Source organism: Podarcis vaucheri, assembly GCF_965113315.1.
Source record: "Podarcis vaucheri genome assembly, chromosome: Z".
Classification (NCBI taxonomy): Eukaryota; Metazoa; Chordata; class Lepidosauria; order Squamata; family Lacertidae; genus Podarcis; species Podarcis vaucheri.
Window position 1 is genome coordinate 27,491,029 of NC_138758.1, and position 23,721 is coordinate 27,514,749.

Here is a 23,721-nt window from a genome sequence, read left to right on the forward strand (position 1 = left end):
GAAATTGGAGAAGTGTAAATTTCAAAGGAAAACTACATTTAGGTTCATGAATTGGTTTGGGAGGTGCAGATTTGGTGAACTTGCATTAAAACACAAGCAGAATTAATTCCTGCCCCATCTATAGGTATGTCTTCATCCATGCTACATGTGATGCCTAAGGAGCGCACTCAGCCATTTCAGCTGCTCCCTCTTTTCACTGTCCTGTCCCTTCCTCGTCATCTCCTTTGCCATTTCTGTGGTGATGAGTACAGGGACGGTAGTGGTTCTGACAGCCAGCCCAGGCAAACGGAGAAAGGATCTCTAAGACTGGGGCAAGGATGTCCAGATCCAGTGGCTTCCTTTTTAATAAATATTTATTAAAGTTTCCACAATATTACATAATGAAAAAGGAAAAAGAAAAAATAGGAAATAAAAAACAGTTAAAAATAATTCCATCTTTACATCACTTATCTTTCATTTACTTGTTTCCCGGACCTCCTCATACCTCCCTTTTTTGTATTCCAGTTCAATTTATTAGTTCAGCAATTCCTTTCCCTCCTTATTATCCTGATCTTTAATCTTAATATATTATAACATTAAATTTTTACCTATCAAAAACCCAATTTTTCCATATTCTTTTAAACCATTACAGCTAGAAACCACTTAACTTCAATCCAACATCATTCTAACATTCCTTAATTTTGCAATATTTCTGTAAATAGTCTTTAAATTTCCACCAATCTTCTTCCGCCGACTCTTCTCCCTGGTCTCGGATTCTGCCAGTCATTTCCGCCAATTCCATGTAGTCCATCACAGACCCAGTGGCTTCTTAGTATCACTGGCAATGTGGAGATCAGTGGAGGATCCAGCTGCCCTTGCTCTTCATCAGGCCTTAGATACGAGGTCTGGGTAGGGCTGAGCCCTGACTGACAACTTCGCTATTACCTCCGCTCCCCTATTCATGTTGAGATGCCAGGAGCTGTCCCTTGACCTACTGGCTGCCACCCCTTGACCCCGCTTCCCTGGGCTTCACTAAGTCCCACCCCATGAGATCCTGAACTTTGAATCACTACACTTTATCTTTCAGTCCCAGAGAAACCGTACAGCATATATTTAACCTGATCTTAAATACCTGGTCTACAGTTCAGAAGCACTTCAGAATAATTACTCTTTGTTTTCACAGTTGCACAGACATGAATAAACTGTAAGTGTGACCAGGAAGCGCCATCTGGCCATGTTCTGTACGTGCATTTGAATGTTCTCACACATTCTTAGAGCTGACTGAAGTTCAAAACAATTGATGCTAATTGGATACTAATCGTAGATCTGGAGCTACAGAGAGATCTTGCACCTCCAAGGGAATTGCTCCCACATTGGTGACAACAGTCTCTATCTGCTCACAGGCAAGGAAGGAATTCTAGAGGGTTACAGCTGAAATATCTTGAATCATTCAGAGGGCATGTTGCATTCTCTGAGAAGCTCTGAGCCCCAACCACTTTCTTGTACCAGAGACAGCAATTCTCCTGCTTATTTACACCTCCATTAGAATGCAAGAGCCCTGCTGGCTCAAACCAGAGCAACAATCTAGTCCAGCATCCTGTGTCTCACAGCAGCCAGTCAGATGTACCCAGGGAGTCTTCAAGTGGGGCACTACAACACCAACCTTCGCACAGTGCCTAATCTTTTTTAAAAGCCATCTAAGTTAGTGGCTGGCACCAATTATTGAGATAATAAATTATATAAATTAACCATGGTTGTAAACATATATGCATTTACTCGGGATTAATTCCCATTTAATTTAACAGGGCTTGCTTCTAAGTAGACCCTATAGGATTGCACTATTAAGCATATTCATTTTATTTGTTATTATGAGGAGTAGCAGGTGGTGAGGTGGCACGGGTGGGGGCATGGCTGCTCTGCTGGCTTCCCAGCACAGTGAACACTGGTACTTACTGAGAAGGAGGAGTGAGACTCAGTTAGTGTGGTGTAGTGCATGGCAGCAGAAGCATCACAGTGGCTCCTTCGCAATGCACTGCACCATGCCAAGCTCACCTTGCCCCACCTCACCAGCCACTACTGATTATGAGTAAACTGATGGGATAGCAGTTTTTCCTGTGCTCCATGCACTGTGCAGGAAAAAGAGGGAGGGGGGAGAGAGAGGGGGGGAGAGAGATGTGCGTGCAATACTCTTTAACAGCTGGGGAGGACACAAACAGGTCTGCACCAAACATTTTATAATCAGAAATGAAAGAGCACTCAGAATCCTAATGCATGCCTCTTCCTTGAAGCTCGTATCTGAGCCCGTGAGGGTTATCTCTAGCTACAGTGTATTTGAAGCCATTCAGTATCTTGATATGGACTGCAGTACTTTACCTGCAGTTGAAATCCCACTTTAGTTGTGGACAACTCATGGCTGCACTAGCATTCTTTGAGGGCAGCCATGACCGTTAAAATGGTCCACAAGAGTGGATGTGACTGTTGTCAAAGCACATCAGCTATGGACATCACACTTGTGTGATGCCATGATCAATTACTACTAGGCTCCAGGTCAAAAAGAATTAGGTTTCTCCAGGCTTTTAATGGCTTTTAATTGGTGTGCAGTGGTTTTAATTAAATGGCTCTTGAAGATTCTGCAGAAATGCCATGGTTGCAATTGTTGTCATTTGGTTTTAATATTATTTATAAGCAACCTTGGGGATTTTATATCAAAAGGTGGTGATAAGGGATAGATTAAAGATCATCAGGTCCCCAAAGGGATTCTTTTTTAAAAAATGTTTTTATTATACAATTTCAACATAACAAATTGTCAAACCATATAATCACGGTGTGTGAGAGAGAGCGATCTACCTGCGACGATCGTCCTGGAATATTTATTCCTTATTTAATTTGTCTTAAGTTATTCCATTTTGTTAATTTCCCCCCTTTCCCCCTTCCTTCCCCTTCCCTTCCCCTTCAGGGGCTTTGCCCCATGGGGCCTTCGGCCCCTGGCAAGCTCTGGTCTCGGAGCTTTTCGCTGCCCAGTTGGCCGCTTAAAGGTAAAGGTAAAGGGACCCCTCACCATTAGGTCCAGTCGTGACCGACTCTGGGGTTGCAGCGCTCAACTCACTTTACTGGCCGTGGGAGCCGGCGTACAGCTTCCGGGTCATGTGGCCAGCATGACTAAGCCGCTTCTGGCGAACCGGAGCAGCACACGGAAACGCCATTTACCTTCCTGCCGGAGTGGTACCTATTTATCTACTTGCACTTTGACGTGCTTTCGAACTGCTAGGTTCACAGGAGCTGGGACCGAACAATGGGAGCTCACCCCGTCGAGGGGATTCGAATCACCGACCTTCTGAATGGCAAGTCCTAGGCTCTGTGGTTTAACCCACAGCGCCACCCGCGTCCCTCGGTTGGTCACTTAGGCAGCTCTTATTCCTTGCGGAACTTACTGACCAGTTTTGTTTTAATTTGCCCAAGAGAACATCGACCTTGGTTGTTGTGTTCTGCAGGGTGCGATCCCACGGCTTTTGCCTTTGCGCTCTCCCTATCTGCTGAGCTCCCCACTCCCTCTGGTTCTTCTGGGCAGCGTTTTTTCGCTGCCGTTTCTGTCTGCTTTGCAGACTGGGGTGCTTGTAATTAGGCTTGCTGTGGCAAATTCATCAAGCTGAATATTATAATCCTTTGGGTTGCTGGTGGGGAAATTTTAGGGGCCAGGAAGTCCCCCCCCCCCATTCTTGCCCAGTAGCCATATTTAGCCTAGTGTGGTGAGAGCGACATTTTGTTATGGCGCAAGTGCCATTTTATCAATTGAGTTTGTTAATAGTGTTCCCTTTGTTATTATTTTGCGTGAAGTGAGATTCAGGATGCCTGTTAAGAGGAATCCTAGTCATGCTCTCCCTTCGAAGAGGGCAATTAGAGGCCCTTCTCAGTCCCTTCACTCAGCACAGGCCCCAGCAGTTCCTCAGCAAATGCTGGCTCGCTTGGGTGCTATTGTGGCCAATATTGGTTCAGATCCTGCGGTTCTGGTTAGGTTTAATTCGGAGCTTGAGTCTTTAGCTCAGCAGTTTGGGAGGCAGGCTTATTCCCAGCCTGACCCTTCCTCTCCCTCTACTGTGTATGAGGCCCATGGTCCCTCTGGTGTGAGTGAGGGGAGTGAGGCTTTGGATCCTTCTGGGGCTATGTTTCCCCAGTTTCAGTCTTCCAGGATCCCGGTCCCGGCCAGTCCTGGGGGTCATCCCAGGCGTATGGGTGTCTCGGTGCAGCAGGCCTTTCAGTCTGGACTGCATTGTCCACTGGGTCAGCAGGAGGGCTGCCAAGTCTGGGTTTGGATGCAGGCTCGGGCTCCCCAACCACGTGTGCGTATCCTGGATATCCAGATGAGGAATGCGTTGGGAGGAGCTTCTCCCAACGGTGCGGGTGAAGGTGTTTGGGGAAGGCATGCCTGCAGCGATGGTGGTACAGCTGGGCGAGAACGATTTGCCGGAAGCTCCCAGCTTGAAACTGCGGACCCACGTGCAGGAGGACTTGGAAGAGTTAAAGGCAGCTCTTCCTGGACTCAAAATTTTTGGTCACAACTGCTGCAGTGACGTGAGTGGCAAGGAAGCCCAGCTGCCACCAAGAGGGCCAGGAGGCGCGTCCAGAGCACAGTGGCCAAGAAGGTTCTGGCCTTGGGCGGGATGGTGATCCGTCACCCGGGCATTACCTTCCGATATGCATCCCTTTACAGATGGGGTTAATCTGTCTGTGATTGGGAATGATTTATGGCTGACTGCCATGTCAGCGGGGTTAAGGGATTGGTTGCAGGCGTGATTGGTTGGTGGCAAAGTGCAGGTGCTCGTGTGGTGGATTGGCTCTGGTTCAGGTGATAGGGATGGGAGAACGCTCTTCCCATCCCTATGTGAAGGGTATTCCGTTAAAGGAATCCAGGGACTCAGCTGGTTTGGTCAACCCCTGTGATGGGGTTGTGTCCATGCCTGAGTCTAGGGAGACATTTGGGTGGGGGAGATAGCCTGTTCCCGGCTTTCCGCTTATCCAGGTGTTCACCCTTGGCTGACCTATGCTGGAACCTTGGGTCAGTGCTACCTGCATGGCAGGGAACTAGTCAAACCAGAGCCTATGCAACCAGTCATTTCTGTAATCAATAAAGTTGTGGCCTAAATTCTGCCAAAAACCAAAACAAAAATTTGAGTCTTGTGTGAATTTATTTAGGAGGGAGATTTCTGGGTCTTCACACGCAACTCCCATTTAGTTTAGGGGCAGAGATTGCTTTGAGACAGCATCCTCAGAGAAGCTTGCCTGTCACCTCTATGACCTTTTCAGTCTCAGGGGAATATATTTTTATTCACCTAGGTCAGGGGTCAGCAAACTTTTTCAGGAGGGGCCCGGTCCACTGTCCCTCAGACCTTGTGGGGGTCCGGACTATATTTTGAAGAAGAAGAAAAATGAACGAATTGCTATGCCCCAGAAATAACCCAGAGATGCATTTTAAATAAAAGCATATGTAAAAGCACGCTGATTCCCGGACAGTCCACAGGCCAGATTTAGAAGGCTAAAACCTAAGATTTAGAAGGCTAAATCCTAAACTAAGACCTGGGGGCTTACCTACATATGACCTAGGTCATGTACATTGTTTTAGGCTATATCTGTTATAATTTTGAAGTGGGGTGGGGGACAGAGTCTGTCTTTTATTGTTACATGTTAGTTTGAATTTTTATAAATATATACAGTATATTGCTTTGTATAGATAGCCAGTGTGGGTAGTAGTTGGAGTGTCAGACTAGGACATGAGAGAGACTAGGGTTTAAATTCCGACTAGGCAATCAAGATAATTGGGTGACCATGGGCTCATCATTGCCCCTCAGACCAACCTACCTTACAGGGCTGTTGTGAGGAATCAATGAGGAGGGGGAGAACCATGTACACCACCTTGCACTCCTTGGGGAAATGAGTGGGAATATAAATGAAATAAATAAATATAGATAAATGAGGGTTGAATGAAATTCTGCTCAGGATGTGGGAATATATTGATAAGTGTTTCTTGCCTCTATCTCATGCCTGCGAGTCTGTAACAAAGGAGGGAGTATTACTCCCCTCTACAGAGAGCTAGTTGTGGAATCTAGTAAAGGTAAAGGGATCCCTGACCATGAGGTCCAGTCGTGACCAACTCTGGGGTTGCGGCACTCATCTCGCTTTACTGGCCGAGGGAGCCGGCATACAGGTCATGTGGCCAGCATGACTAAGCCGCTTCTGGTGAACCAGAGCAGCACACGGAAACGCTGTTTACCTTCCCAGCGCATGGAAACGCTGTCTCGTAATCTGGGAAACCGGGTTCGTGTCTCCGCTCCTCCACATGCAGCTGCTGGGTGACCTTGGGCTAGTCACACTTCTTTGAAGTCTCTCAGCCCCACTCACCTCACAGAGTGTTTGTTGTGGGGGAGGAAGGGAAAGGAGAATGTTAGCCGCTTTGAGACTCCTTAAAGGGAGTGAAAGGCGGGATATCAAATCCAAACTCTTCTTCTTCTACTACTACTTGCACTGTGACGTGCTTTTGAACTGCTTGGTGGGCAGGAGCAGGGACTGAGCAACAGGAGCTCACCCCATTGCGGGGATTCAAACCGCCAACCTTCTGATCGGCAAGTCCTAGGCTCTGTGGTTTAACCTACAGTGCCACCCGTGCCCCTAGTTGTGGAATCTACACACATATAAAAACTATTCTGAAAATGCTTTTAAAAAATAATAATTTAAAAAACACATTGAATTTACCATAGGGCTCACCATTGCTATCTAATGCCACATTGTATATTGCACTTAAAACACACTCAAAATGTTTCATTTCCAGCTGTATAGCTGAGTCTACTGTTTCAATGCTGCCAGCTAACCAAATGATGCCCAAGGAAAACCAACCCTGACTAGTGGAACTGCCACCAACCCTGTAAAGTTCCCCAGATCTGTCCCTCAAACTTGAATTTGGGGGGGACACAGATCTGTTTCTGGACACAGAAGAACAGATCTGGGACTCACCCAGACAAGAGTCAATGATCCACTTCTTGTCCTCTGAGCCCCAAGCCCACAAGTTTCTCAGTAAGTGCCAGATATGGAGACAAAGCTTACCCTAAGAAGCCACACCAATATACGACGACAAATCCTTTATTAAGAGACTACAAAGCCAAAAAGGACCCTTTGTATATGAAAACACAGCTTAAGAAGCAAAGGGCACTTTAAGGAATTCTGTTTGGGGGGGGGTAACAAAAATAGCTTGCCTCACTGTCATACGAACCATTTGAGTCACAGACCCACCAAGCATACATGATTGTTGCAACATGATACTTTATCAAGATGGGGCACCCCAGAACCAAGTCAGAAGCCAGTTTTTTAATGCCAAAAGGCATGGATAGAAGGTAGATTTTTCCTTAAATCACCCAGGGCCTAATTTCCCCAGCATTCGAGGGTGTAAGCTTCAGCTGTTGAGTTGATTTTTATAGTCACTATAACCTTCAGCAATCTCACAGCAGATTTCCACACAGGTGGTAAATTCAGTGGTGTGGCAGGGAAGGTAGATGGAGACAGTTGGAGTCGGTTGGAGGCGGGCTCCATTTCCCCTCCGTGCATAGACTAATTAACTATGACTTTTCCCTCAGGAAGACCACACCAAGAATCACAAGCTAAAGAACCATTACAATAAACCAAAGAAATTGTAAATTTCAAAATCATAAATTTCTTTACATTTGTTATAACCTGCCCAGGGAATATCTATTGATGGTAGACAACCACTCTCTTCATTTACTGATTGTATGTAAGCTGCCCTGGGATCCCTTTTCTTTTTCTTTTAAAAGAACATATCACACCCCACTTGGAAATACACGCTGGCTCAGCCTTCCCCAGGTCTGGTGCCCTCCAGATGTTACTGGACCACAACTCATATAACTACTTAACCTTGGCCATGCAGGCTGCAGGCGCTGATGGGAGTTGGAGTCTAGCAAGATCTTTTCAGGGTGGAGGTATTGGTTTGGGGAAGGCTCTTCTAGCCCATGACATATGCATAGAGTTTTGGACCATCCCCAAGTAGGAAAACAGCCCTTACCTCTTTCTGATGGTACTTTATTGCTACCTTTAGCTTTGCCAAGTCATGACATTTCTGCGGGTCTAATTCTTCGCTTTGGTCATCCCTGTGGTTCAAGATGATTTCCAGCTCCCTTGAGCTCCGTGCCTGGTCCAGAAGGTCTTTAGCAAACCTCTTGCACTGCTGTGAAAGCTCCTCATACTCGGCCTTGAACTCATTCTCCACTTTGCTGAGCTCCTTCAGCTCCCAACCCAGCCGGAAGGCCGTCAGGATCGGGTCCTCACTAGATAAGGCAATCAACGAAGGGCTGGCCAAAGCTTTGTAAATATTCAGCCTTGACCTGGAATGCCTCAGGCTGTCTACTTCAGAACTGGAGACGCATTCCACACAATTGCATCTGATCTGGTGCGGGCGCGGGATCGTGACCCGTCTTTGGACTAGCAGCTTGATGATTTCATAGTTGTTGGTGTGAGCCGCCAGCATTATGGGGGTTATATCAGGGGTGAACTCCGAAAACTGAGTGTCCATCATTAATGTGGGGACCTGCACAAAATGAATAAATGAGTTAAGATCTTTCTTCCAGAAACCGTATAAATCATGGCAGATCAGGAGCATACATAATAAAGGACATCAAATAGATATAAAGGACATATAGTATTGTGCTGGGTTTTGTGATTTTATGTCTCAGTATTTTCCTGTGTGACACCCAGAGAGCAATAGCTATCAGGCATCTAATAAATTTAGAATAACTAATTAATTCATTCATTAATTGGATAGTCTGTCCCCAGGAACCAAAACCAAAGCAACTAAAAAGAAACAGACTCTAGGTTCAGTCTCATTTTGAAATAGGATAAACAAAACTGGCTACAAAATTAGCAATTCCCCAGCAGAATTATCTCCAACGGAGAGAACAGAACTGAATGCAAGATCAACACCTTACTTTCTATTCTGATGAGGTGGAGAATGTTCTCAGAAAATGAAAAATATGCTATGATAGCATATTTGTCCACCTCAACAGAATAGAAAATAATGTGTTACTCTTCAGCTCCATTAAGCAAGGACTAGTTTTACAAACCAGCATTCAGGTTGCATGTACCACTAAGTATTCTCAAAACCACAATCACGTGCACGATCCTAAGAATGCCTGCAGAACTCCTTTTAATGAAAAATTACACCAAGAGTTTATCCCCTCAAACCATTGACCTTTGCCTTATTGCAGACCACTATCCTGACTGGATCAAGCATGAAAACCCATGTGGGCCAGAGGCAGACATTGCTTCCCATGGTGTCCAAATGGCTCCCCACGCCTAGGATCCCATGATCAGACTGCAAAAGTGTGTGTGCAGGAGAGTGTGTTTCGTGGTCTTTTTTCAGAAAGGAAGAGAAATTCTAAACATTTGGGGGCACAGAGAAACTGGATGTGGCATAGATCCTTTCTTTCTTTTTTAAAAAAACATTATTTATTTAGCTCAGTTGCTGCAACACCGGTTGGCTGGCATTCACATATACCTACATACAATGCCTTCCTTGGAAAATGCTATGTCAGGATAATAGCATTGTTTTCAGAGGCATTCCTGTGGGGAGAAATGGTGGCCATACTTTCCTACTGGAGCCAACATCTTATTTTCCCTTAACAATGCTGCTGGCAATAACTAAGAATGGTGCTTGTAGGTGCCTAGTCTTTCACTCTACAAATCATCCGTCCAGTGGTCTGCATTCTGTGCCATGTCAGGTGCCTGCACTTCAATTTGAGGGTCTCTCCTTTTTCAAGTCAAAGCTATACCGTCCCCATCGCCCCCAAGTCAGATTGAGATCGCCAAAGTCACAGGCTTGCTCTTTTTCAGCACTTTTCTGTCTTGATACAGCCTTGAACTTTCTTATATATTATAGCTGTGTAGGTCCGATGGGCTTTGCAATAAGTGAGGTTGTTGCAAATATTTCCTGCAGAACACTGTCAAGCTCTGAGTTTTGTTTTTTGTTTAACCCAAGCAGCAAAAGGTGTGTGTTGTGTTTTTTTAAAAAAACTGTTAAAAGCTGTATTTGAGGCTGTTGGGTTTTTTTTAATTATTATATCCTACATTCCTCTTCTTTAACTCCAGAGCTCTTCACAACATTATAGGCAGTGTTCTAGATAGCCTGACATTGTAAGGTCTGTGATTGGACACACACCAAAGGCTGGTGTGAAGCTGCAATTTATTTATTTTTAAAATACATACAAGAATACACAGAACTTAGCCACCTCTTAATTATTTTGAGGTAAGAAAAAGGAAAGTCCTCCCTCTATCATAAAGGATAGTGATGGAAAGTAGATCCCTTTTACTTCTGCTACAAAAAGCTCCTGGACCTATTGGTCTAACATTTTGCAGGCTAAGTCCACTCCAGAGAGGCTCCTGTGCCTTTAAATTCCATCCACTTTGGCAAAAAAAGGGAAGCGGTAACTTGAGAAAGAGAAGTCTTTAGGAGCTAGCTATTTCTGCATTCCTAGTAACGCCATGAGTTTAAAACAGATACTGAAAGAATGGGACCAATGTGCCAAGTACACTGCAGACTAACAGGCCATTCACATAGGCCAAGGAAGTACAAAATCTCCAGACGGAAGTCTTCCCATAAGACTCATCTTTCAGTCACTGCTCACTTCTGCCAGTATCGATAATGTTATACCAACTTTATATGCCTCCAGAGAGGTTGGACTGAGTTCTCAACACCTTCCAACAACAGCCTGGGCCTCTAGCCATCTCAACACCAAGCCACCTGAAGACCTGAAGGGATTACTGTAGAATATTCACTCAACACTTCAGTCAATACTAAGTTGATTTGACAGAAGCAGAAGCAATGTCTGGAGTAGCTGATGAAATTAAGAGACATTTCATTACCAGGCAGCTCAAAGTTCAGAGACAGTATGATGTAGAACAGAGAAGATATGGAGTTCGGAGTTCAAAATGCCAGTCCTGGCAGGTGCTCATGAGGTGGTGCTTTATCTTATACTGGAGTCCAGTTTATACATCCATTTTTTTCCATTGGATGCATTATTAATATAGTAGTAGTAGTATTGCTACAATGGGATTATTATCCCTGTAACACTTTGGATAAGAGGTATTCTAAATACTCCAGAGAGAACCATACTGAAATCCAATGCACTTTGAAAAGCACCTGTAATTCTATAGTCTGTTGCTAGGGAGCATAATGTGCACATTTTGCCATTCATCTTTTTGTCCAAAATGTCCAAAATGTCACAGAGTTGGAGAGGATCTTGTAAGCCATCCAGTCCAACCCTGTTTCCAAGGCATGGGATGCTCTAAACTAGAGCATCCCTCTATAAAGACCTCCAGGGGGAGAGAGTCCATCAACCTTCTAGGTTTAAGCTATGAAACCTGTTGGCGTACCAGGTGTTGTTGGACTCCAACTCCTATCAGTCCCAGCCATCATAGTGAACAGTCAGGAATGGTGGAAGTTCTAGCCCAACAACATATTTAGGGCCACATGTTCCCTAGCCCTGCTTTGTTTGGACAGGTCTTAACATCAATAACTTTCTCCTAGTGTTCAACTCAAAGCCTATCCCTTTGTACGTTAAGCCCATTTGATCTAGCCCTGCTCTCCAGGGCAGCAAAGAACAAGGACACATCCACACTCTACATTTAGATCACTCTTATGCCACTCTTATCTACTGCAACAATCACAGCTTCCCAAAATAATCTCGGGACTTTGATAAGGGTGCTGGGAATTGTATCCCTGTGTTGGGTCTCCTAACAACTGTCAGCACCCTAAACAAACTACAGTTCCTGGAATTCTTTGAGGAAAGCCATTACTGTTAAAATGGTCTAAGAGTGCTTTAAATGCATGGATGTGACCCAAGTCTCTCCCATCCTGCAGTTCCCAACAACTGGTATTCAGAAGCATACTGCCTCCAACATTGGAGGTGGAACATATTCATCAGGGCTAGTAACCTTCTCTTCCTCCATTAATTTGTTTAATGCTCCTTTAAAGCCCTCCAAGTTCGGAGCGAGTTCCAGAGTTTAACTGCGCTCAGCATGAAGAAGGATTTTCTTTTGTCTGTCCTGAACCACCCAACATTCGGCTTCGCTGGATGTCCGCATGTTCTAGTGTTAAAAATATCTCTGGGATTTATCAGACTGGAAGCTTCACAGCGCATGGGGAAATGGCCAATCAAAAAGTCTACGCAGCCCTTTTACACTCTTATTGTTCTCTTGGTGTTAAGTTCAAGCTGTTATTTAGAAGGAATTGTTGCCTGAACACCTCTACTTTAAAAGGTAGGGGGAGGGACGCTTGAAAGAGAACGAGATGTAAATAGTCTAAAAGCTGCTGGCACCACAGTACTGTGCTATTAAGCTATCAATGTACCTTGCAGCTAAGGCTGAGGCTTTAATGCATCCCCTGTTGCGGCCTTATTATCGACATCTGGTGCTCAGAATGCTGAAACGTAAGCGCACAGCAACCTTTCCAAGCAATTCCATTTTGTAACCTGGCAAGTTCAGTTTTCTGCCAGCATCGACAAATATCCACAGAGCTCAGCACACCACCTGACCTCTCCAACCAAACAGGCACATCTCCTTGAAGTGTGACTAACTGCAGGTGAATGCTGCACACATTTGCCTTGTGACTGTCAAAAGTACTTCATGGGAAGCATTGTCAAAAAGATCTCAGTGGCAGCAGAGTGCTATTTTATCAGTAAAAATATATAAATCGCTGAGACTTGGGATGTGCAAGACCTGTTCCTTTATTTCATTGGTTTCCCCTCCCATTTCCCCACAGCCTTGACTAGCTGCTGAAACTCAAGGTTCCTCGGATATATTATTGATTTCCAAGGGGTGGAAATTGGATGCACAATAAAGTACAGATTGCATCTAGTTACTCCACTGCTCTTAATGGGATGCTTGTTTGGATTCACATTTTGATCCACATTCAGGTGCATATTTGAATGTTCAGGTGTTGCCATTCTACTCCCATTACATTCATTTGGATGCACCTCCCAGTGTGCATTCTATGGAGAGTCTTCTCCAGAACATCCCACTTCAGCACTTGAATCACTGAGAAGAGAAGTGCCTGTGTTTCCTCACCCATTTTAGCTGTACACCTAAAAATACAACATATAAGAACCTAAGTAGAACCCTGCTGGGTCAGAACAATGGCCCGTCATAGTAGAACATCTGGCATTCGCAGTGGCCAGCCAGATGCCCAAGAGAAGCCCATAGGCAGAGCCTGAGCACAACAGCACCCTCCCTACCTGCAATCCCCAGCAACTGGCATCCAAAGGCATCTTGCCACCCAACAGTGGAGGTGGAACATAGCCATTGGGGCTAGTAGGCAATGATAGCTTCACCCTCAATGAATTTGTCTAATCCCCTCCAAATCAATTATACAAATGAGCATTAGGAATCCCTTTGGGGACCTGATGATCTTTAATCTACCCGTTATCACCACCTTTTGGTATAAAATTCCCAAGGTTGCTTATAAATAATATTAAAGCCAAATGACAACAAATACAACCATGGCATTTCCGCAGAATCCCCAAGAGCCATTTACCTTGCCATTCCCCATAAGCACCTGGATGGGGTCTCTGCATCCTGAAGCATTGGCCATCATGACTGGTAGCCACAGACAGAACCATCACCCTCTCTGAATTCATCTCATTCTGTTTTAAAGCCATCTAAGAAGGTGGCCCTTACCACACATTGTGGAAATGAATCCTCTAGCTTAACCATGTGCTGCAAGAAGAAGTGATTCCTTTTGTCTGTACTGAATCTTACTCTGACATTCAAAGACCTAAATGGTTTGGGACACCGATATTTGCAAGGGCATATTCTGCATAGTAACCTGCTCATGTTCGAGGATTAGTGGGTGAAACTCTCATGATGGTTCCTCCACATATTGAGGTATGTGGCGTGGGGAACCAGAAACGACGTTTTTCAGTGGTGGCTCTTTATATGTAGAACTTCATCCCTACTGTGGTATACCTGGCTCCAGTGCTCTATGGTTTTAGGCAGTTAGTCAAGACACCCCTTTTTCGGGAGGTGTTTGGGGGAAGAGAAAGTTGATTGCTGCCACTATTAGTAACTGTCATTCAGTGATCTGCCAGCACATGCTGTTTTGGGTTGTGCAATTTTTATGAATTTTTACTTATTTGACTTCTTGTAAACTGCCCCGGGGCTTGTGCAGACAGTCGTACATAAATAATCTAAATAAATAAAAATAAACATATCTCCCAACATTCAGCTTCACTGAATGAGAGAGTGAGAAAAAAGCTACCGTATCTCTATCCACTTTCCCCACACTGTGCTATATTCAATTTCCCTCATTACTTGTCTTTTTTCTACACTAAATAGCATGTTTGGAAATATGTGTATAATTAAATTACATTCATGAAAGAGTCAGGATTAGCTGGATTACCCCATATGGTACATGCCGGGGTTGTCTTCACATGATGTGTAGAACACTAAAAAAAGAAAGGTCCAGGAAGTGTTCTGACACAGAGCTTGTTTGTGACTCCTTTGGAGCTGATAGGGTGGAGAGAGAGCCCATTGAGAACTTCTGAAGCATAGTGGCTTAGGGTATGAATTGAAGGTCAAGAAGCTCATAAGTCAAATCTTGCCTTGTTCACAAGCCTTTGAAAAGTTCTCAAACAGTCTACCCATCTATAGCCTACTTTATATGGTTATTGTAAGCATATAGGGGGGAAATGTAAAAACAAAAACAAAAACCTGACATATTTGTCCTTCTAGTTCCAGCTCACGGAAACAGCCATCTGTAAATGTGTTTGGGTAAGCTTCCCCTCTCTTCAGACCTTCTGCCAGTGCATGGACAGCAGAGGATTCAACAACAGGGGTGGCAAGATTAGCACACAGCCCAGCTCTCTTTCCACTAGGGATGGCTAGTGGAACAATAGATAGAGACAGAGCCAATGGCAGGCAGATCCACCCACTGACCGGTTGTAAATTAGAAGACAGGCAGGTGGAGGCTGGCTGGCTGAGAGCAGACAGAGGTTGGTGGGCTGTGCCCCACTCATCGTAGCAGACCTATCTCAATTGCTGTTCATGTGATGTCAGTCCTACAGAGTGTAGATCATAATGAATCAGGATTCCATATTATTTTCTTTCCTGTTGTGCCCTGTTTTTTTCACCCTCTAATTCTGAGTGAGAGTAATTAGGCTTGCGGTAGACCACATACAATAAGCCATGCTATTATGTCTATTCATCCTTTGTCATATCTCCTGTTCCCTCCTGCTTAACTAATAGACTGACCTTGTCTGTCTATGCATGGGGGCAGGGGAAGATAGGTAGTGATAGAGACTTATCAGCAGAGGGGTCATTTCAGATTTTGAGGAGGGGGAAAATACAGTAGTGGTAGAAGTGTGTAATTCAGGAGAGTCCAAAGGCCAAGACTACTTATGTTCAGGATCAGGTTGTCATACACTGGTGCACTTTCAGAGTATGTGCAAGCCTGATAAAGATGATCATTTGCAGCACGATCCTATACATATCTAGCAACATAGATATGTATGAGTCAGACCTTTGGTCTATCTACATTGACTGACAGTGGCTGTCCAGAGTTTCAGGCAGGAGTCCCTCCCGTCTTACCTAGAGATGGCAGAGATGGAACCTGGGACCTTTTGTATGCAAGGCAGAAGTAAGCTCACTGAGTTCAATAGTGCACGCTCCCTAGTAGGTGGGTATATGATTGTAGCCTAAACTGCAGTTCTAGACACACAATGCTGAAATAACTCCTATTGAACTTTATGGGCTTCTTTTTGAGCAGATGCTTATAAGATTGCATAATGAATTGTTTATAACAGCAGTTATTCCATGTCAGATGCACCCCCATTGTATATGATCTGACACATTTGGGGCTAGAGGGGGAAGAGGTGCACTCTAAATGGAACCCCTACTTGGTCAGAAAAGACATGGCACTCCTTTAAAAAGGTAAAGGTACCCCTGACCATTAGGTCCAGTCGCTGACGACTCTGGGGTTGCGGCGCTCATCTCGCTTTATTGGCCGAGGGAGCCAGCGTACAGTCATGTAGCTAGCATGACTAAGCCGCTTCCGGCGAACCAGAGCAGTGCATGGAAACCCCGTTTACCTTCCCGCCGGAGCGGTACCTAATTATCTATTTGCACTTTGACATGCTTTCGAACTGCTAGGTTGGCAGAAGCTGGGACTGAACAACAGGAGCTCACCCTGTGGGTGGTGCTGTGGTCTAAACCACAGAGCCTAGGGCTTGCAGATCAGAACGTTGGCGGTTCGAATCCCCGCGACGGGGTGAGCTCCTGTTGTTCGGTCCCAGCTTCTGCCAACCTAGCAGTTTGAAGGCACTCCTTTATTACAACATTAATCTTGGACTTCAGTGGAATCCATTTCCCTTTTTCAGCTTCCTTCCCTGTTAGTTAAGGTGATTGTATGGCTGCATATTTGTCTTCTTTTCTTTTGTCTTCTGAGTGCTGTAAGTTAGAGACTTACAGGAGAAGCATGTAGGTGAAGACAAGTCAATGTGAGTAAATGGGCAAGGTAGGAAAGGTCAGATCCAGCAGCTAAAGCCTAGCCAAGTCAGGCAAAGCCAAGTTAAAGCAGGCAAAGTTGGGCAAAGGCAAGGGAAGTCTTGACAAAAGCTTTCCTTAAAAAAGGCAAATGAAAACAGAATGCTGTTGTTGTTGTTGTTTAGTCGTGTCCAACTATTCGTGACCCCATGGACCAGAGCACACCAGGCACTCCTGTCTTCCACTGCCTCACGCAGTTTGGTCAGACTCATGTTCGTAGCTTCGAGAACACTGTCCAACCATCTCGTCCTCTGTTGTCCCCTTCTCCTTGTGCCCTCAGTCTTTCCCAACATCAGGGTCTTTTCCAGGGAGTCTTCTCTTCTCATGAGGTGGCCAAAGTATTGGAGCCTCAGCTTCACGATCTGTTCTTCCAGGGAGCACTCAGGGCTAATTTCCTTAAGAATGGATACGTTTGATCTTCTTGCAGTCCACGGGACTCTCAAGAGTCTCCTCCAGCACCATAATTCAAAAGCATCAATTCTTTGGCTATCAGCCTTCTTTATGGTCCAGATCTCACTTCCATGCATCACTACTGGGAAAACCATGGCTTTAACTATACGGACCTTTGTTGGCAAGGTGATGTCTCTACTTTTTAAGATGCTGTCTAGGTTTGCCATCGCTTTTCTCCCAAGGAGCAGGCGTCTCCATCTGCAGTGATGCTCCAAATGAGCCCTGCTGGCTTCAATTCTCTCCTCCTATGGTAGTTATCAGAAGATCTTGTCTCAGTATGGAGCTAAACCCAGCTAAAGTTTTATAAGGGATGACAAGGTCTGTAATTTAGTTCACTCTGGCTTCCTGGAGGAGCAGGTGGAGTTGTTAAAAACACTTTGCCAGCTTTTGCAATCTCTGTCCTGCAAGGTTGGCAAGATGGAAGTATTGCACAGGGCACATCTCCTGCATCTAGGACAGTAAATAAGATACTGACTTCAAAAAGGTAGCCTGAGTCTTGCCCTCATCAGAGTCATCCACCACACACAGTACCGTAAAATCCTAGGGTTGGGGCCATGACAAAAAAGTAAGGACAGCATATAGGTCAAAAATTATAATACTTCTGGCGTTTTTGAGGGCTTTATATCGTGCCTTGACAGTTTGCAAACACAATTTTCAGTTAATGACTCCCCTGGTTGCAAAGCCATCATTACAAAGAAAAAGCCTTTGCTGATAACACAACATCTGACAAAGCATGGTTTGTAAATTGCTAATTCTCGGTTCTTAACAGAGCATAGATCCATGCCGCTCTGACAGGTTTAGCTTGTGTTTAGGGCAGCTCCTTTTCCTTTTTAGTTTTTTCTTTTCTTTTTCATTTTCTTTTTACAGAGACAGAAGAATACATTATTTTACTCCAAGAACTGCACAGTTCTCCCAAGGTTATTTTCAATGAATGACCTGAATAAGATTTCCTTTTCTTTTCTTTTTGCCAGTTCTCCTGACATGAGCTGTTGAGCAGGAACCTTCAGAGAATGACACAGTCAGATCTCATGTTAAGAAAAAGAGGACAAACCTTTTTTTTTTTTTTTTAGAAATGTTAGCAGCTCTGCATTCAATTATTATTTTTCTGCCATCTGTACACAAAGTGGTTTATTATTATCACACTCATCTTTATTCTCTGAAAGTAGTTTGACACATCACACGACTGAGTCCAGAGGGGTTCAAAATGATATCATAGCAAGCTAAGGGTGTGATCACACCATCATTTCTTGTTAGACACCAAGCAGGCTTCAGACTCATGTTTGTGCCGTTTTGTGCCGGGTAACAGCCTAATGACTGAAACCTAAAGATACCTTACCTGAGTACAGATTTACTCCCTTGAAAGGTTTGCATTTGAGAATGGGCCTTAAAGGAGCCTCAAGATCTCACACACCCACTATTCATGCATGGTGATTCTGTTCCTACTTTGCTTCTGTGAGACAATTCATGGTTTACTGTTTCAACTATACTAGCAAACTATGTTTCGTGCTTGCTATGTCAAGCAGGATTGGATGCCAGAATCAGACACTGGTGACCACTCCTGACTTGCAGGATAAAACAAAATGGTGTGCTATGGTTTGCCTCAAAACAAGGAAATCGCCTCATTTATTTAAATTTTGTATATTTATTTAAACAATTTTCATACCACTCAACAACAGCAGTCTCTAAGAGCCTATATTCTAAGGGGGTATGTGTATGAGCCCAAGTTCCATTGAAAGTCCATATGTGTAGTGCCTAACCATGGCTTGGCATTACATTTGAAACAAGTCCATGGGTCTAATGGGATTCTTTATGTCCTTTCATAAGCAAGGTTGTTCCATTCATTACACCATCAAGGAACAGCAAGTGCCATCTGTACTCATTTGGATCACTATTTTGAGAACTGGATCTTGTTGCTTAATCTATCAGTATATACGGAGTCTTAAAATTCAAGAAAGGTTTACATTGGGTGGTTAACTGTAGCTTTATGAAACAATGTACTAATCCGTGGCATCTAAATGAGTTATGTTGTTAAAGTCTGGTTCCCTCTTTCTCTTCAGTCCAGATCGGACATAGCAATCTCAGTTCAACAAACCATGGTTTATTGGACTAAAAGTGAACATTGTGATCATACACTCCCCTCTGCGCCTCTCTTTTCTCCCCTCTTTCTCTTTTCTCACATGTTGCAATGAAAGACTTCAAGGGTTACTTAAACCAGTTCCCCATTACATCTGACAAGAAACAAGGGTGCTCATTTATTCTACTTTCCAGTGGTCAGTCCTATACTGAAGGCATCCTCAACGGCTACCCAAACCTAATCTAGGATAACATCTACACCACACATTTAAACCATATTGAACTGAAAGAATATGGCTCACCCCAAAGAATCCTGGAAGCTGCAGTTTACCTCTGACAGAGCTATAATTCTCACAATCCTTAACAAGCTGTAGTTCTTAGGATTCTTTGGGGGAACCCCTTGTGATTTCATTGTAAGGCATGGCCTAGTTTAAAGATTCAGAAGCCCTAAGAAGAGGGTAGAAATAACATTGAAGTTTCAAAGTAGTTGGCACCTGGTCAGCAGATTCAGAAGTCTAGCTACTGTCTTCCTCACTACAGTGAGATGTCCTGAATTTATTTTTAATTGACAATTTTTTTTTTCTAAATTTGCATTCAGACACCTGCATATACATAGCTACATTTTATGCAAATCTGTGGCCTTTTTTGCCCTCTTTTTACTGGTGTATCTACACTCTTTTGGGGGCAATATGTAAGCGATTAGCTTACTATAAACCAGGATACAAAATCAGAAGCAAATCAGAAGCAGGACTTTTTCGCCCTTGCAGTTTTTTTTTCCCCAAAGGAGGAGGATACAAAAAAACCTGAAAGACAAAACGAACCATTTGTGAGCTCAGCCCCAGGTGGGACACAAAGAAAAGGGCCTCTCTGCTAGATTTTATACAGCAGACAAAGGGCTTGGAGCCAAGACACTCATACAAATAGGTGTGTTGAGAATAAAAATTGACCGGCTGTATGTGAAGTGGTAGCTCCACTGCTTGCAGCTCAACCTACAACAGTTGCATTTTTAAAGCATAGTTTAAAGTGGGTTAAAATAAATCTTTAAAGAATAAACTATTTTTGTCCCAGATTTCAACGATGGTACAAGAATGATGTGGAAAGTAAGTTGGGAAAGAGACCAGACATTGTCTATTCATATTAACTAGTTTGCTTACGCTTTATTTTCGCTGCTTATACAAGTGTTTAAGAGAGGAAGTAAACTTTTGGAAAGATGTAGCAGGTGTACCCAGGGCATCAGACAATGGCATCAGAACTCACCCGGACATGCTTTGTTCATTTGTGCATTTAAGAAATGTACTATATGATCAAAAGATGTCATATCTATTTATTGTTCAGACTGTGATCACAGTTTCTCTACTACTTGAGTTACAAATACGCACGCAAGGGTCTAAATTCTCATTATCTCCACTTCAGCAGTGATTCTGGAGTTGCTCTGGGTTGCGTTTTGAATATGCTAGCATACTGCATTGTAACTGTCAGAAAGGCAATCAAATTGTAGGAAAAAATAGAAGAGGGACTGTAGATAACCTAAAACTGAGCTAGCTGACATGGTGACCTCAAGTTGTAGCTGGACTACAATTCTCATCATCACTGGCCATGCCTGCTAAGGGTGATGGGGATTATAGTCCAAGACATCTGGAGGGCACCACATTGGCTATTCCTGATATGTTTAAATCAAGGGTTCTGAAATGTGACATATTCCTTACTTGGAGTCTTCCTGTAATCTTGGATTCTGATCATGTCCATTAGAATGAAAGCAGATTGTTTGTTGTGTGTGTGGGGGGGTGTCATTTAGCAATTATGATGTTTTCTTCACTTTATCTGTATTAGGACATAAATGTGCAAGCAGTTAAACAAATTAGCTCACGTTTTTCAGCTACAGCCATATTAATTATTTGCTGTAGGAGACACAGCAGCCTTAGCTATGAAGCAGATACATGTACCAGGAACTGTAACCTTGTTCACACATCATGTTTTGCTATGAAAGATGAAAAAGCAATCAATCAATCTTAGAAAAACAGCTCTGCACATATTCTTGGTTTTCAATGAAGCAGACCAAGACCCAGATAACCTGTGGATCCAGTCCAAAGATCACATCCATTTAAAGCAGGGGTGGGCAACCTAAGGCCTGGGGGCCAGATGCAGCCCAATCGTCTTCTCAATCCAGCCCACGGATGGTCTGGGAATCAGTGTGTTTTTACATGAGTAAAATTTGTCCTTTTATTTAAAATGCATCTCTGGGTTATTTGTGGGGCCTGCCTGGTGTTTTTACATGAGTAGAATATGTGCTTTTATTTAAAATGCATTTCTGGGTTATTTGTGGGGCACAGGAATTCGTTCATATTTTTTCCCCAAAATATAGTCCAGCCCACCACATGGTCTGAGGGACAGTGCACCGGCCCACGGCTGAAAAAGGTTGCTGATCCCCGATTTACAGGAATATTATACCACTGCCCCCACAAAGAATCCTGAGAACTGTAGCTTAAGGGTGCTGGATATTTTAGCTCTGAGAGGGCTCTCCTAACAACTCTCAGTCCCCACAATGAACTATAGTACTCAATATTATTTGAAGGGAAGCCTGAACGTTAAAAGTGGTATTAGAGTGCTTTAAATGAATGGTGTGAATGTGACCATACTCCCTAGAGTTACTACTAACCCCAGTCACCCAGTCACTCTCATCCTTCTGCAACATCAGCATTTGAAATAGGGTGGCCAATTACGCACCACCCCAAGAAGTAAATACATCACCAAAAAGAGGACAACACAAATTTGGGTAAATGTTCCTTTGCTAATTTATATGTATCACCACAACTGTCGAAATAATTACTATAATTTCAACTGAAATACAATGCATAGTGGGGAAGACTGTTATCAGATGACATGTATGCTTCCTTAATGATTGAATGCCAGTGGCAAATGGCCTGCTCTTGTCAGGGACTGGGCAGAGGAGGAATGGTGGAGACAGCCTCCCATCCTAACCATTCCAGGGAGGAGGAGGAAGAAGAAGAAGAAGACACCATAGATTTACAACAGTGGTTTGCAGGAGGGCACAGCTCAGAGGCAGATGAGGGGAAAAGTTGGGAAATAATGGGAGAGGATAAGGGGAAGGCAGAAGCGGAGTGGCAACTGGCTGACATTGTGTCATTAGAAAGCATCTCAGACCCTCTATGTCCCAGAACCTGGCTAGCCTTAAAAGTAGGAGAGCAAAGAGCTCAAAGATAGAGGGCACGTAGCAGCACCCGTAGAAGTGACAAATGAGAAAGTGGGAGAGAATGGGGATGGAGATGCACTCGGGACAACACCATTCTCCAAGAGGCTGGGTTCTAGAGCCTCGCTCTGTAAATATTGAAACGAAAAAGGACGGTAAGAAACCTTTCCTTGTCTTTATACTTTCCTGGGCAACCAGCTGGGAACCACTGACAGCATTTTCTCTCTCTTTAAAACAAAATAATCTTGCAGTGGAACATCCCTTTAATGTAGAGGTCAGACCACTTGACAGCCCTTGAAATAGAGGGTGTTTCTCTGTAAAGTAGGGCAGATTTGAAAGTCTGTTTACCTAGAAGATCCATTCTACACATGGCACTCATTTTCAGCATTTGGGGTGCTCTAAATTCATGCACGCACTGAAGTGCCACATGAAAGGACCTTCTGATCTGAGCATTCCCTCCAACCACTGGGGAGGACCTGGGGATAAAGTGCAGCAGTTTATTATGGGCGCAAAAGGGGGACTGTGCTGACTGCAACACAACACAAAAAGGGGCCTCTAGTACTATGAGGGCCTTGTTGTCTGCTTCGGCTCTTTGTCCAGCTACAGTCATTTCTGTACAGGAATAGCCTGATCACAGTGGCCCAAGCTTTGATAACCTCAAGGCTGAATTACAGTAAGCCTGCAATCTATGCAGGGGCTACAGTCCGGGGATCATGTCTAAAGCCAAAATCGTGTGTACTCAAAAACCATTGGGTTCAATGGCAGGTGATGCTCCAGATGCCCATCCCTTTCCTTTTAAATTTTTTTGCCAAGCATGTAAAGCTAAATGTACACAAGTTAAATGTCTGTTCGTTGTGGGCTTCCTGTACTGTGTTCTGTGTGAGGTTGCCTTTGAGGTTTGTATGGAAGCTCAGAGCACAGAAGCCAGGCTACCAGGAACACATTAACAGGGTGAGAAGTCTGATGGACAGTGTTGCTCCCTAGGCTGGTTGCAAGGAAGGCGGCAGGACAGGTGGAGCTGACAGAGGGCAGACTGAAGTTGGTGGGATGACACTCTATTTGCCCGGATGGAGCGGCCTCCACTGCCAAAGGGGACCAATCATAATAAACTTCAGTTTAACATTTTCCATTAGGTTTATGTGTTTTCCCTCTATGCCTTACTTGGGAAGTTCCTGACTAATAAAGAGGATGGCTTGCGGGATTTCATTCCATTTCACTGCAAGGCCCATAGCTTACAAAGTGGCAGGCACCTCATCTTATGCTTTAAAGCAACAGAACAGCTAAACCCTCTCTTCTGCTCATGATTTCTAATTTTAGTGGTTGTTATAATAAACACACTAGGGAAGTTTATTACAGTGACAAATTTCATGCTTTATAGTACCACTCCTCCAGTTATTAAAGCCCTCTGCTATATTTCTTTTATG

The 23,721-nt window shown here is 44.0% G+C and overlaps 1 protein-coding gene and 1 long non-coding RNA gene across 7 annotated transcripts in view; one reads left to right on the forward strand and one right to left on the reverse strand.

The window, feature by feature from the left end:
• The window catches only part of TRPC5 (transient receptor potential cation channel subfamily C member 5), a 177,973-nt gene that overhangs the window by 83,305 nt on the left and 70,947 nt on the right, over nucleotides 1-23,721 (reverse strand). For all 6 annotated transcript variants that reach the window (XM_082208239.1, XM_082208236.1, XM_082208240.1 and 3 more), the window contains exon 3: nucleotides 8,042-8,563. In XM_082208239.1, the coding sequence (XP_082064365.1) occupies nucleotides 8,042-8,563 (522 nt within the window). The remainder of the gene's footprint in view (nucleotides 1-8,041; nucleotides 8,564-23,721) is intronic.
• The window catches only part of LOC309524006, a 212,032-nt gene that overhangs the window by 6,483 nt on the left and 181,828 nt on the right, over nucleotides 1-23,721 (forward strand). The window lies entirely within an intron of this gene.